Source organism: Apodemus sylvaticus, chromosome 1 (assembly GCF_947179515.1).
Source record: "Apodemus sylvaticus chromosome 1, mApoSyl1.1, whole genome shotgun sequence".
NCBI classification, from domain to species: Eukaryota; Metazoa; Chordata; class Mammalia; order Rodentia; family Muridae; genus Apodemus; species Apodemus sylvaticus.
Window position 1 is genome coordinate 172,054,736 of NC_067472.1, and position 16,302 is coordinate 172,071,037.

General features: G+C 39.6%; 2 protein-coding genes across 8 annotated transcripts in view; one reads left to right on the forward strand and one right to left on the reverse strand.

Moving 5' to 3' along the window:
* The window catches only part of LOC127670429 (zinc finger protein 431-like), a 296,871-nt gene that overhangs the window by 65,439 nt on the left and 215,130 nt on the right, over positions 1-16,302 (reverse strand). The window lies entirely within an intron of this gene.
* LOC127684966 (zinc finger and SCAN domain containing protein 4C-like) lies at positions 8,591-11,755 on the forward strand. Its single transcript, XM_052181721.1, has 3 exons — positions 8,591-8,986; positions 10,534-10,693; positions 10,779-11,755. Exons 1-3 carry the CDS (start codon positions 8,591-8,593, stop codon positions 11,753-11,755), a joined length of 1,533 nt encoding a protein of 510 aa, XP_052037681.1.

Genomic DNA, 16,302 nt, shown 5'->3' on the forward strand with positions numbered 1-16,302 from the left:
TGATGGCTAAGCCCTAGGGCGCTGGGGACTTGGGAGGGAAAGCCTCCCCACCCAATGCTGGGGCCTAGCTCTGTGCTCACCTGCACAAAGAGGCCCTTGAGGTCCGCGGGGAGTGATGTGGAGGCCAAAGTGTGGCGGCTAGGTCATCCTGGAGGTCTGTGGATAATGCAACTTTCTAAGTTTGTTCTAAATTTAAAGTTGTCACTATTCTCTGTAAATCCCTCAGGCCCTCACCCAGGACACAGGGCCATCTGATCCTCCTCTGTAGAGTGATTCACAAGCAAGATATCCATCCTGACTGTGAAGGAGCTGCTGGCACTGCCTCAGCCCGATGCACCCAGGCCGATATTATTATGTCCTGACCTGTATGTTATATCTGCAATAGGCTTTATGTCTATAAAGTTGTTATATTTTAATAGACATAAATGTCTGAACATCATAAGTTTTACTCAGTAATTCCCCAAACAGCCATCCTCTCTAATAAATGTGCAATCCTAGAATCATCACTCTGAGAACTCAAGGCAGAAGTACATTGGAACTCCAAACATGTCTCATTTGTATGAATTATGTATACCGCATATATATTTTTATTTTTTAAACTCTGTAAAATGAAACACACAGTCCATTGTATGGCATTGCTTTAAATTAGAATCAATAAACTGAATCTTGATTTTTAGTGTAATATATTTTATCTCTATTGATTGCCTTTTTTGTTTGCTTGTTTGTTTTTTGTTGTTGTTTTGTTTTGTTTCCTTGAGACAGGGTTTCTCTGTGTACCCTGGCTGTCTTGGAACTCACTCTGTAGACCAGGCTGGTCTCAAACTCAGAAATCTTCCTGCCTCTGCCTCCCAAATGCTGGGATTAAAGGCGTGTGCCACCACCGCCCAACACCATTTTAATTTTTTAAACTCCTGTGGAACCTTTTTGATTGGAACTAAATTTTTGATGTTATTATATGCTCCAGATTGGATTCATTGAAGGTTTTCTGTTTTGGTTTAAAGTTTTGTTTTTTTTTTTAACCTCTACTTTATAGTCTCTAATCTAGTACCTAGTTTTTACTCTCTTTGTTGTAACTCAACAGACCCCTCAGGGCCTGAGCTCAGGTGCACAACCCCTCAGGACACAGCTTGATGATAGATTGATGCAAGGGCAAGAAGTTTATTGTTCCACATACTGGGGTTACTCAGCCATGCCACCCAGGCAGAGTGAACCCCAACAAGGAAAGCATACGTCGTGTATACCCTATTTGCAAGGGGGGTCGATTACTATGAGTAATATATTTTAAATGTACAGGTCAAGAGGGAACCATGGTAGTAAGATTGTTGACAGTTTGTGGTTTTACCCAGGACTCAGTAGCAGGAGGGGCAGGAGAGTGATTCAGGGAACTGTTACTTTTATTTTGTCTTGTTTTGGTCAGAAGGGTCTGAACAGCTTGGTCACTTTGTTCCTTAAAAACTTTGTTTCTACATTCTTAGAGCCTTGTTGATAGGTTCTCAGAAAACTCTGTTCTCTAGGGGCCACCAGCAAGGGTCAGAGCAGCAGCTGCCACTGCCAGCTCCCCAGCTGGGCAGGCAGATCCAGGCATTCCTTAAAGGGGAAGCTACAGATAAAAGCTTTCTCCAGCTCACCATGGAGAGGTGCTGCTACTGGGGAAGGAACCCTGCTTGCCATATCTTCTCTTTTCAAGTCGGTCTTAATCTGATCTCTTCCAAAAAGGATAAACGAAACTGTAACCATTGAAATAATAGCCATTTCTATGCTATTATTATGGCTGCAAAAGACAGTCTTCTTCTCACTTGCTGTGAATTAAGATGTAGAACTCTTGGCTCCTCCACCACCATGTCTGCCTGGACACTACCTTGCTTCCCCCATGGTGATAATCGACTGAAGTTCTGAAAGTGTAAGGCAGCTCCTTTTAAATCTTGTTCTTTTAAAAAGATTGCATTCACCATTGTGTCTCTTCACAGCAATGGAAACCCTAACTAAGACAACTTCTACCCAGATCAACATCAATTTACTTCTAGGCTCTCTGTCCTGTAGGAGACTGTCACAGTGTGAATGATGCTCCAAAGGCACAGGATTAAATATACAGTGCTATCTGTTACAGATTCAATATGTGTTATACATTTTAGTGTACTTAATAGATGAAGGAAATCTAGAGCTCTCAAAGAGACCCAATAAAGGGAATTATAGATGTTAAGGGCTAGGTGACAGACACTTTTTATGTCTTTTCCTGTTAAAACTATTAAACTGTCTATCCATAGATAGTTCCCTATGGCGTTTTTCATTTCTTGTGTTCCAAGTTAAAAGTCAACCATAATAGACTTGTTCATTCTCAGTAATCTTGTGATTTACACATCATACTTTCTCGCCACTGTTTCATGGTATGTTCTGTAAACTGGTTGATAGTTAACTCAATTATTAAATGCAAAAATGTCTGTTTTTGTAATCATTTGCTCCGTACTTCAGTCTTGAGTTAGAATATAAACAGGCTCCCCTGCATTTAATCAGGAATATTTCTTCATTCTAATTCAGAAGAGACTGAAAGTTTGGCCAGGTTGTAAAATAAAATTTGATAGTATACTTCAATGGTTGCTCCTGGTTTTAGGTACTGGAACAATATTTACTTAAATAACTTAATTCCATTTGAGATGGATTTGTACTATGGAAGGGACTATGTAGGCCAGCATGGCCTCAAATTCAAGGATATGAATTTGCTTCCAAAGTCCTGGAATTAATAGCATGTGCTACCATCCTTAGCAATATTCATTTTTGAAATTGATCTCATGGGCATGGATGGCAAACACATGAAATGACCTTTAGATGGAACGTGTAGTTGCAATTCTTCAATGTTCCTTTTTTTTCTATGTGGTTTACATTTCTTCTTATTTTCCATAGTGTTTGTCTGTGTGTGTGTGTGTGTGTGTGTACTATGGAACACCTTTCTGAAACTCACAGTTATCTTTCTGCCTCTTGGCCCTCAGTGCTGGTATTAAAGAAATACTCTACCATACCCAGCTTGAGAAATAAGTTTTATGGTGTAAGTTGTCTATATTTTTTTTTTACAAAACTAAATTTACTCATTATATTTTGTGTATGAGTGTTTGCCTGCATGGGTGTCTTTGTACTCCATTCATGACTGTTGGCCAGGAAGACCAGGCGATGTTGTGAGAATTCCTGAAGCTGGAGTTACACATAGTAATATGTGGCCTTATATACTGGGAATGAAGAAACCTGGGTGCTCTAGAAGAAATTTCAATTCTCTAAACCTTTGAGGTATTTTCCACCCCAAGTTTTCTATTCTTGATAATGTTTCTCATCCAAGGTGCTCTAGGTCACCGGGGCCAGAGCTGGGTTAAGTAGGCCCTGCAGAAATGAGACAGGAAAGTGAACCACACTAAGACATGAGAATGAAATGTAGGTGCAGACTGACTTTGTCAACCTGGATCAGAATTCAAGGAGTGAAATATCACGTGGTTCATTGTCAGCATATTTAGAACATAATACAATTTGGAAAAAAGTACTATGGCAAAACTCAGTTCAATCAGTTCAATTCCAAAACCACAATAAAGCTTAATATGTGGCTACATAGAAACCCTTTTACAAAGTACATGAATACATGTGACTATGATGGTAGGTTCTGTAGATAAAATGCCTGGAATCTAATGTGGTTTCTGACTAATACCAGAGATGTCATCAGGCCATAAAGGACACGTGACATCTCCCCTAATGATTGGTAACAGTTTAGGAAGGAAAGAGTTTCAAGACAGTCATTTTGGAGAATTTGGTAAGGTATGCCTCTGTAGCAAAAGTTATGTGAGGTCTGACTACACAGAGAGCAAAAAGGTCACTGGGTCATTAAGAAAATCCTCTTCCAGCCTTTTAGGTTGAATGCAGGTATTTTACTTTCTTCATTGAGTGCAGGCCTCTGTACATACAAGCGTCCTAGTTTCCCAGGTGATCTGAGGGTACAAGGACCTTTGTGCCCCAACATCCTTTTCTTCATTAAAGTGTGAAGCTCTCTTGCAAGTGGGAGAAGTAGCTGAAGGGCCCAAGTGTGGATGCCTGAATTCCACTAGGGAGGGAAAAGAAAGCAATCATGGTGGGGGAGGGGTCGGAGGGAAGGAGTGGCCTGGGTTGGAGAGGGGACAAGGAGGGGAAGTAGAGCACATGATCAGGTATGGGGGGAGGGGAAACAGGACTGAAGTACTGAGGACCACTAGATGGTGCTGGCCTAAGTGGCAGTCTGTATGTAGAAAAATGAAAATAGATCCGTATTTATCTATTACATTGCACAATATGGAGAAAGAGGAACACTCCTCCACTGCGGGTGGGAATGCAAGTTGGTACAACCACTCTGGAAATCAATCTGGCTGTTCCTCAGAAAGCTTGGCATAACACTTCCAGAGGACCCTGCAGTACCCCTTCTGGGCATATACCCAGAGAATTCCCCAGCACGAAATAAGGACACATGCTCCACTATGTTCAGAGCAGCCCTATTTGTAATAGCCAGAAGCTGGAAAGAACCCAGATGTCCCTCAATGGAGGAACAGTTACAGAAAATGTAGTATATTTACACAATGGGATACTACCCAGCAATTAAAAACAATGAATTCATGAAATTCTTAGGCAAATGATTGAATCTGGAAAATATCCTCCTAAGTGAGGTAACTCAATCACAAAGAACACACTTGGAATACAGTCACTGATAAGTGGATATTAGCTCAGAAACTCTGAATATACAAGACACAAGTCACATATCAAATGACTCCCAAGAAGGAGGAAAGAGAAGTCCTGGTCCTGAAAATGCTTGTTCCAACATTATAGGGGAATACCAGGACAGAGAAGTAGGAGGAAGTTGATAGGAGAATGGGCAGAGGGAGGAGGGCTTAGGTAACTTATGGGGAGCAGGGAACCAGAAAAGGGAAAATAATTTTGAATGTAAACAAAGAATATTGAAAATAAAAAATTATTTTAAAAAAAGATTCATCCATATACTTCTCTGCCTCTAGCACTACTCCTGGTAGCAACTTCTCTATTAGTCAGGATTCTTTGGAGTCATAGAACTTATAGGTAGTATCTATATAGTAGTATCATTAGAGTAGGGGGATTTGTTGGTGACTTACAGTGTGTAATTGAACTCCAAACAATGGTCAGCAGCAGATGTGAATGGAATTTCAAGGATCTACCAGTTGCTCAGTCCCACAAGGCAAGCAGGCAAAGAAGAGGAGAGGGAATCTTCTTTCTTCAATTGTCCTTATGTATGTCCCCAGCAGAAAGTGTGGCCCAGATTAAAGGTGTGTACCACCATGCCTGGAACTGGGATTTGCTTTATCCCAGATGGTCCCCAGCAGAAAGTGTGGCCCAGATTAAAGGTGTGTTCCACCATGCCTGGAACTGGGATTTGCTTTATCCCAGATGGTCCCCAGCAGAAAGTGTGGCCCAGATTAAAGGTGTATACCACCTTGCCTGGAACTGGGACTTGCTTTATCCCAGATGACCTTGGTACATTAATCATTCTGGAATTCACAGCCACTCTACCTGAAGATCTCCATGCCAAGATCCAAGGAAGAAACTCATATCTCTCAGCCTCCAAATTAGGATCACAGGTGAGCCTTCCAATTCCGGGTTGTATTTCATTCCAGATATAGTCATGGTGGCAACAAGGAATGGCCACTACAAAAGTATGGTATCAACACACAGCAGAATTTTGTCAATCTGTGAAGGGAAATGAAATATTCAAATTTGCAGTAACCTGATGGACTTAAAATGATTTGAGTGTGTATGTTAAAATTTTCATTTTTCTACTTTAATTGTTTTTTAATTGCTCATTTTACATCCAGCTCATTGCTTCCTTCCAGTCACCCTCTTCTCAAAGCCTTCTTCTATCTCTTGTCCTCTTCTATGAGAAGGAGTCCCTGAAGATGTGGATAGTCCCTGGATATCCACATCTCTGCAAGGCTAGGTGCTTCCTGTCCCACTGAGTCCAGTCAAGACAGCCCAGTAAGAAGAACATTTCCCAAATGTAGGCAACATTTTTGTATAGCCCCTGTTACAGTTGCTTGAAACACATGTGAAGAACAATCTAATGATTTGATACATATGTGGAGAGTGGCCTAGGTCTAGCTTGTATATGTACTTTGGTTAGTGTTTCAGACTCTGAGATCCCAGGTAGACTTGAAGAACATTCTGTCTCATACAAGGATGTGAATCACAATGTTCATACATATTTAAATGCAAGAAAACATAGGTATGGTCTATGAAACCAGAGATGAGGTCAAACAGGTAGAAGAGAGAGTTGTTGTGGAATCAATGAGTTTGACTAGGACAAATGTGCCACTGAAGAGAAATGATGTTATTTGATCATTGCTACCCAATTTAATTTGTCAAAAAAGCAACTTGCTATGATTGCTCATTTGAGGGAGAAATGTGGGCCTTGAGGATTGAATGAAGCTATTACTGGTAGAGAAAGATAAAGAAGGAAGGAGAATTAATTGGAGGAGGCTGCCACAGAAAGGATGGAATATGAAGGCTTAGAATAGAGAAACAGCAAGTTACAAGAGACTTGATTGTTGGGGAATAAGTTAGAGTACCTCAAAATCAGCCCTAAGTGGGCAGGAGTTTGTAAATAAAACAGCCATATTGGGATTCTTTTATATGGGAAAGTAAGGATTGTGGATTCTTTCCAACAACAACAACAAAACAACACAGATATAAATCATGACATCTGCCTTCAAATTGGTAGGGATTCCAGGACAGCCTTACTACTTTTAGCATATTTTTGTTGTTGTTCTGGGCAGTGTTGGTGGTGGTGGTGCTTGTGTTGGTCATGGTGGTTTAGCTTGTTTTTGGGATACCTTTGTAAGCCTGGCTATTGTTTAACGATATTTGAAATCCAGGTTGGCCTTACACTAATAGAAAATCTCCAGCCTTTTTCCTGCCCCCAGATTAAGGGTGTGGAAGGGATTAAAGCCACTAAACTCCTTCAAGTAATCTAATTGCTAAATTGAACTGTGTCCTTTGAAATATACATGCAGGAGAAAATAGTAAACAACAGTAAAATGTTTGTTTTCAAGAAAAACACTTTCATCTGAATCCCTCTTCCTGTTAGTATTGCATTAATTTATTAATATACAAAACATCCCCAATAGCAATTACAATAAATCATAGTTAAGTCAATCCTTGTTGTATCAAATGGATAATGTATTTGGAGAATATGTAGTACTTTCTTTGTAATGTGCCAATTTTTTCCTTAAGGCAAAGGGCAACTTGAGGTATAAACATTCAACATTTTTGGTTTTTTGAACTTAAAAGAATTCAGATTTTAGAAGTTATAATCACTAAGTTTCCAGACTATTTGGAATAGCTGATGGCAATTAAGTTTCTATGTTTTGTACTGAAGTTCAACAAAACTTTGATATAGGACCTCTGATTTCGGGAATATAGTGAAACAAAGCTAGGGCTGAGTTAGGATTCCTTATGTGATTCACTCAGCAGGAAAAGCTGTCTTTCCCCTATTTTGTTTGTTTGCTTGTATTTTCGATGCCCTATTTTGGAATTAACTGTTCCCGTTAGTCAGACTGACCTTGACTAAGGACTCTCCTAACTCTACTTCTATTACATTAGGTACTATGCATAAGATGGTAAACTGCCCCACCCAGGCGCAGGAGTTCGGCTTGAATCACATTGTCCAATCAACCATCACCAGTAACTGGCTCACTGAAGCCAGGCACTATAAAAGGAAACCAATTCTAACAGAACCTCAGATGAAGCAGAGCCAAGGCAGAGCTGCACACTGCCGGCCAGGGCTTCCTGGAATCACCCTTGAAGTTCACTGGAGAAAAAGGTAATGCTGAGGAATAGGTAGACTTCACATCTTAGTGGTCTGGAGTATGTTGGAGTACATGCTTTCAGCACGGGACACCAGCAAAGTGTGTGTATTATTATTTGTGGATTTGGGAGAGTCTTCAGTACAATTATTGGTAGGTCTCAGTAGTTGAGAATTGTTTTTTGGATGCTTTGCTGATCAAGTGGTTTATTTTTGTAAACTCCCAAGGAAGCTCTATGTTGGTTAGGTATGAGCATGGATATTCATTTGTTTCTCAGTGAATTCAATATTACTGCTGATTCATTTTAATTTTTTATGAAAGTATTATTCTCTGGTATTTTAGAATGAGACACCAGGGTGAAACTTAAAATTTGAGGAAGGGCAAAATAACTCCACATTTTCCAAAGGGGGGACAGATAGCATTGCCGTGTTCTAATGATCTCATGACAGACACAGGACATTTTGCTATTGAGTCACATTTTTTCTACTTCTTTTCAGGTATTTTGTCCATTTCCTCTTTACAGTCAGCATGTTTGCAGGAGTGTAATGAAATATTTACTGTCTGGAACTGATAAAACCATCTGGGACAAAAATCTCAACTGGTATTGTTTCTTATTCTTAACATTAATTGTTTCTTTCTTCAATTTTTTTTTTAAATTTAGAGCTTTTACACTATATCCATCGACTGTTAGCATTATTTCTAAAGTCACACAACAGATCCTACACTGCCATAGTTGAACTTTTCTGATCATTTTCACTACAATGGCTTCACCGTTTGGAGGACCCTCTCAGCATGGGACACCAGCAAAGGACCTTCAGACAGACAATTTAGAGTTTATTCCAACTCATAGTTCTGGTGTGCAGTGGGCTGAAGACATCTATAACTCACCAAGTGCTCCACTCAACATTTCCCCAAACAACAATCACTGCTGGGCAAAGCAGGAGCTACAATGTCTCTGGGAGATGTTCACCTCATGGCTGCAGCCAGAAAAGCAGAGCAAGGAGCAGATGATTTCTCAACTGGTCTTGAAGCAGTTTCTCCTTACTGGGCTTTGTAAGGACAAGTTTTCTTTGGAAGAGAAGTGGAAATCCAGTGGCAGAGACATGAGACAATTCATGGAGAGTCTGACTGATGAGTGCTTGAAACCTCCTGTCATGGTGAGCACCTGGGTGGCTTAGCTGGGAAGGAAAGGCAGGATCATTAGGGTTTGGTGAAAACGAGGTGTTTTTGGTTTGTCTTGTTTTTACAAATGAGATAATATTCCCAAACAAAAATACACTGAAGAAATATTATTGCCACAAATTACCATGAGTACAGCAGAAAGGAGTCTATCTATCAGGTTTGATGGGCATAATGAAATCTAGTCTATTTACATGTCAGCAGACAGACTAAAGAATTGACCTGGGGAAGACATTACGGACGTAGAGGAGATAAATTGTGTAAGACACACCTTGTTCATGGAGGTACTTACTTTGTATTCATGAGGATTGTGTTTGATTCTGTTCCCTACACTTAAAAGAACATTTACGGCACTACTCTGTAGTCCCTGGAACTGTGTCAAAACCTTGGAATCAACTTGACTAGATGGATTCCCAAATTGGCTACTGTGTATCAAACAATACCGTGTCTAGAAAACTGAGTTTTCAAAATGGCAAAGGTACAATATTTACATATAGCTGTTACATATATACAGAACAATATGATACCCAGAAGAATTTCCTCCATAAGCTGGACAATGGTGAGCCTTTAATCCCAGCACGTGGAAGGCATGCCTTTAATCCCAGTAATTGGGAGTCATGCCTTTAATCCCAGTACTTGGGAGACATGCCTTTAATCTCAGTACTTTTGAGACAGAGACAGGTGGATTTCTGTGTTTGAGGCTAGCCTGGTCTAGAGAATGAGTTCCAAGACCCCCAAAGCTACACAGAGAAACCCTGTCTCAAAAAAAAAAATTAGAAGAAAAAAAAGACAAAAAAAATTTTCCTCAATGAATAAGGGTGCTTCAGTCCAATTATTCAAATTTGGATAGACTTAGTATAGATTGAATTATGTATGCTGTTTAGATTTCTATTGGTTTAGCTCTTTGGTTCATTTGTTTGTTACTTGCTTGCCTGTATTTGTGATTTGCAGTGCTTTCCTTATGTAATCCTCCTTGGCCTTGGAATCAGAGGAATTACCCTCCATCTGTTTCTCATGCACTGTGTTAAAAATTTTGACCACATCTTCCAAGTTAATTATACTGTATTTACCCTTTGAGTTTTATTCTAATTTTAAAATTTCATGATTGAAAATACCAAGTACACTGCTCCCATAATATCCAGTCATGTTCCTGGGAGCATGTGTTTGTGCCTCTTTGAGATAAAACACTTAAAAACACTCAGGTAAAAGTTAGCGCAATCTGGAAACGCTGATGGATGCTTTAAGGAAGGCTTATCCCCCTTCAATGTGTTGACCAGTTAAAGATGGGCCGAGCTCACAGGAACATAACTTTGTGTTTCTCTAAGGACAGTGACTCAACATTTGAAAAGACAGTATCTATACGGACTTTAGAATTCAGAATTTGTGAGTGCCAAGAAAGCATCATTAGACATAAGGGGAAGACAAATGAGCTGATTGTTAGCCCAGTCTTCCTGTACTAGCAGGTTGTGGTTAGGGGTCTGCAATCCACAAAATCATGGATAAGGGAACTTGGCTTTCTTTACAGGTCCATGTCTCCATGCAAGGACAGGAAGCCCTCTTTTCTGAAAACATGTCATTAAAAGAAGTCATCAAGCTTTTAAAACAGCAGCAATCAGCCACAAGGCCAACACCAAGTAATGCAAGGATGCCAGTTGACATTACACAAGATATATTGTTGACCAGAGGTTAGTAGGTGAACTGGACAGAAGAGGCATGGTCTGGGGGGATCGATTTTTGGTTATATTTTCATAGATTATCTTCTCTCCAAAGGGCAAGAAAGCAGTGAAAATGAATGTGATTCTTCTTGGAATTTTCCTGAAGTAAACACTGGTGATAACTCTACTGGAAATGAAATGAACTCCCTTCTTATTATCCAGAAAGAAGAGGACCCTGAGCAGGAAGAGAGATGTGTGTTTTTACAATTCTCTCAGGGTACAGGAAGAGCAAGTCAAGGCAACTCCAGTCATCATGTAATGTTCCTGTGTGCTCCTACTACTGTTGATGTCTCCATGGAGCCAGAATCAATGGATTTATTCAGAACAGCCAACTCTGTAGACGGGAAAGATTGGAATAATACTTCCAGTAATGCTAGTCAAGAAAATAATGGCGATAATATTCCCAGGAACAAGATGGACTCCTTTTTCAGTAACCAAAGAGTTTATCCTTCTGATCCTGATATAGGAGATGCTTCTTGTGAGGTAATTCAGGATTATACAAGAACAAATCAAGGAAACTCCACATGCCTGCAAGAGTCACTTGGAGAATCTTTTCCTGAAGAAGGTCCTAGGGACTTACCTGGGTTCCTCTCCAGACCAGAGTCTCCTACCTCAGAGCCTGTCCTTTCTCAGAATCATGAGCCAAACTCACCATGTGGAAGTCATCAAGAGATATACCATAGAGATCGCAAAACCTACAAGTGTGAAGAATGTCCTAGAAGTTTCAAATATGCCTGTCACCTTTCATCCCACCAGAGAACTCATCTGAATAAGAGGGCATTGTCCTGTGACATCTGTGGGAAAATATTCAAACGAGTCTCTGACCTCCGAATTCATGAGGTCATACACAAGCCAGAGAAGCCTTTCGTATGCAGCACATGCAAAAGGTCCTTCAGCCACAAGAAGAACCTGAAGGCTCATGAGAGGATTCACACAGGAGAAAAGCCTTATGCCTGTTCCCTTTGTAGCCGTAGCTTCCGCCAATCATCCACATACCACCGTCAAATGAGAAATTACCACAAATCTGACTGAACTATATAATATCCTCAAGAGAGACTGGTAGGGGTTCAGCCTCAGTGTGTCATCTGCAAAGAGAAAAGAATAGAGCAACTAAATTGTACTTACCCAATGAAGATACAACATGCAACTTGTGGATTGTCACTTTTTATATTTGTTTTTAGTTACTTTGTGTGTGTGTGTGTGTGTGTGTGTGTGTGTGTGTGTGTGTGTGTTTGATAGAGAGGGAGAGAGAGAGAGAAAGAGAGAGAGAGAGAGAGAGAGAGAGAGAGAGAGAGAGAGTACTTAATGAGGATTTTGGATTCATAACCATTGCACATTCATGGAAATCAGAGGACAACTTTGTTGGATCACATTTGGTCATCATTGTATTTTAATCAAGGTCAGGTTATCGATCTTGCACATAACAGCATATCACACTGTGCTATATCAATGCTGTTAAAAATATTAGTTGACACATTGCATACGTTAACTATTGTCTTTTTTCAGATTGTAAGCATATTTTCATGCAAGGATAGAGGAAGTACGAAAAACTTAAATAATAAATTTGAAAATGAAACACTACAATTATATTTTCACTTTTGGATTATGTTAATTTATTCTGAGCACCAAACATTTGTTCCTAACCCTTCCTCAGAACTACAAATGAATGGTAGAGAATTGTGTTAGTGGTGAAATAGTATTGTTTCTAAACCTCATGACCTGAGTTCTTTCTATGGGCATCATACATTCTTCAAACTACATTTTCTTTTTTTCTGATTATTGCACTTGTTAAATTTGCATATTTACATTCACACAATAGCACATACAGAGATATTTTTAAACCCAAATGAGTTGCAGTGAAGGCACTTGTAGCTGAACTTGGCTACCTGGGTCTAATCTCTGGAACTCACATAGAGGAAGGAGACAATAGACCCCTGTGAGGTGTCCTCTTAATGCAACATGCATACCACAGTGCAAGTGTCCACACACTGTAATACATGCAATGCAAGCTTATCTGAGACTATCTTACAAATAAATGACACTCAGTCTACGGCTAGTTTATTTGACATTGACAATCATTGAGGGTAACCCTTAACCTATTCTTTTAGCTGCTGGGTTTGCTACTTCTCAGGTGTTGTAAGCCAGTAACTCCCTGTTTCTCCTGACCCCATGCTAATGGTTCCTCTCCCCTCACCGATGCCTCCTCTCTCATTCTTCCTTCTTTTCACTCTGATTTCTCTTCCTCCAACCAGGTCACTCCAAACCTACCTACCTCTAATCCCCCTAGTAATAGGTTCTAGCCAATTTTATTTAACCAATAGTTTTAAATTAGGGAGCAAGATTTGCACAGCAAAAGTTTGTAAACATGAGAAGTCACTGGCAGGTTATGCCTTTGCATGTAGAATTTGGTGTTACCAAAAAAAAAAAGGAATTTGATGTGACAATACATAACTGAAGTCTTGACTGAACACTTCAGTCATGATGTGCATGTTGCATTAAGAGAACATTTTACACTGGTTTTTTTTTCCTTCTGAGATTCCATATGAACCAATGTCACTAGGAATTATCATCCATTTCTGAAGTTGTTTTTGAAGCTAGTCTCTGGAGCCAGGATCAAATAGGAATGATCAGGCAGGGAGCTGGAAGAGCAGGTCCTCCCAGCATCCTCAAGGGTGACCCCTGTCAGGAATGGCTTGCTAGTCCTCAATTCTGCACTGTACAAACCTTCCATGCATAATTCTATAAGACATTTGCATGAAATATGCCACATGCACAGATCAATTAACTGTGATTTTATACTTTTGGTCTGAACAGATGTAAGGTGTTTACTTTCTTGTAAACTTAGTTTGAATTATTTCAGACTATAATATCAATTTTTATTTATAGGACCTAAAAGAGTGGCATTAAAAGTCTTGAGGATATTGTAGCCAACAAACTATTGCCTATGCAAAGACATGTATTTTAATGTCTTATCTACTCTGAGAGATGTTTGCATGTTGAAGGATCAGCACATATATTACCTGCTTTTTTTCTTGCCAATCTCCTCTTTTTGTTTGTAGCTAGGTGCTTCAGGGGATCTTCCATGGTCAAGTCTTATTTTTTAAATAATTTGGATGGAAGATATAGCTTTTCCTTCTTGTTGGAGCAAATGTAAAATCATCTGCCCAAAATAATATATTTCCTTTCTTCATTTTGAAATTAGGACTTATCTAGGATGAACTAATTTAGTAGTCCTTTCTAAAATCCAGTCTATTTTAACCCTTGTGCTAAACTTATCAGTCATTTAAAAAAAATAAACTTAACAAAACACATTTTAAACTATCTTTCAAGCAACATACAGTAAACCAGTAGCCAATATCAAACTAAATGGAGAGAAACTTAAATCAATCCCACTAAAATCAGAGACTACACAAGGCTGTCCACTCTCTCCCTATCTATTCAATAGAGTACTTGAAATTCTAGCTCGAGCAAGGAGAAAACAAAAGTAGGTCAAAGGATACAAATTGAAAAGGAAGAAGTCAAAATATTACTATTTGCTTATGATATTATCATATACTTAAATGACCCCAAATATTCTACCAGAGAACTCCTAAAGCTGAAAAATAACTCCAGCTAAGTGTCTAGATTTAAAATTAACTCAAAGAAATCAGTAGCCTTCCTCTACTCAAAGGATTAGCAGGCTGAGAAAGAAATTAGGGAAACTACACACCTCACAATAGTCACAAATAACATTACATAGCTTGGTGTGACTCTAACCAAGCAAGTGAAACATCTGTATGACAAAAACTTCAAGTCTTGGAAGAAAGAAATTAACAAAGATCTGAGAAGATGGAAAGATTGTCTATGCTCATGGATTGGCAGGATTAATAGAGTAAAAATGGTCATCTTGCTGAAAGCAATCTACTGATTAAATTCAATTCCCATCAAAATTACAAATCAATTCTTTATAGAGTTAGAAAGAGGAATTTGCAAATTCATTTGGAATAACAAAAGCACAGGATAGCAAAAACTACCCAACAATAAGAGAAGTTCTAGGAGTTCTGGTATCAAGCTGTATTCCCAAGAAATAGTGGTCAGAAATATATGGTACAGAGAGAGTCAGGAAGATTAGTGGAAAAGAATTGAAGACCAAGAAATGAACCCACATACCTGTGGTCCCTTGATATTTGACAAAGGAACTAAAACCATCCAGTGGGAAACAGACATCATTTTGATGCTGGTTCAACTGGATGTAATTATGTAGAAAAATGTACATCTATCCATTCCCATATTCTTGTAGAAATATCAAGTTCAAGTGTATCAAGGACCTCCACATAAAACCACATACACCGAACCTAAGGGTAGAGGAAGTGTGGGAGAGCTTTGAACATATGGGCACGGGAAAATTTCCTGAACAGATCACCAATGGCTTGTGTTCTATGATCAAGATTTAACAAAAAGGATCTCATAAATATTTGAACTTCTAGGAGAATCACCACCCTGATAAATGGGACTCAAAAAATATAACAATAAAATGGTAAACTTTTGTTTTAATTTTTTTCTTTTTAAAAATGCTACATGTTTTATTCTCCCATCCCCAGAGGGTAGTTTGTCCAGAAACCAAGAAAATAAACATCAATCAGAATAAATTCAAGGGGGTGGGTTGAGAGAAACCCATTAATGACCAGGCAGGCAGGGCAGCAAAAGACCTCCACCACAGGGGGTTCCAAGAGACCCCTGCTGACCTCCACAAGGTTAAAATCAGAGGATTTTTCCAGGGGCCTAGAAAGCACATTGAATCAGCTATGTCTTCATTGTGAGAGTGAAAGAGGTGGCAGAGATAATCAGCTAGATGGATTTATATTTATCTAACAAATCCATAAGTTAAAGTAAATAGCAATTCTCTGGAAGTTTGAAATTTTTTATAATTTTTAAAGTGTTTTCTTCCTCTTTTTTTAAATGATTTTTTGTTTGTTTGATTGTTTCTGTTCCATTCATATGTCCTTAGAACAACTAAGACTCAGAGCTGTCACTTCCCTTACAGCACTTAGCTGTGACCTTCATGGTGGTCAGCCTCCACCCTTCTGCTGGTGTTATCTTTGGCATATTCAAGCTGCCACATTACTGGCCTGCAGCCTCCACCCTTCCCCTGGTGTTATCTCCAGCCCTTGTTCAGTTGGGAACAATACAGCCACTTTCACCTTAACTACCAAGGGCTGCCTCAGGGCAGTCTCACCTGGAGACCAGCAGAAACCTGCTTGACTGGATGCAGGCAACCAGCTGAGAAGAAGATCCAAGGAATTCGCGGCCATTTGGGGGGTAGGGTGGTTTTCTAAAGACTATATATATTGGCTAAATAATAGTAAAGTCAGTCTCTATCGGCAACTGTTGTCTTGACTCATCTCTCTTTCGTCCCCTTCCCGTTCATCCCCAGAATTCTCTTCCAGGTCCCCAGTTCGCATGTGGCCACGGGCGGCTACAAGAAGCCAGAAGAAACAAGGCCAGGTAGGCTGGGGCTAACTGCAGGTACTCTGATCCTGGTGATCACACAGAGGCAGGGAGGTGGAAGGAGCCACTAGAACCTAGTCCAGGGGAGAGAG

Coding starts and splice junctions, on each gene's coding strand:
- LOC127684966 (XM_052181721.1), top strand. CDS start 8,591: ATGGCTTCACCGTTTGGAGGACCCTCTCAGCATGGGACACCAGCAAAG. Junction 8,987..10,533: donor GCTTGAAACCTCCTGTCATG/GTGAGCACCTGG, acceptor CTTTCTTTACAG/GTCCATGTCTCCATGCAAGG. Junction 10,694..10,778: donor AGATATATTGTTGACCAGAG/GTTAGTAGGTGA, acceptor TTCTCTCCAAAG/GGCAAGAAAGCAGTGAAAAT.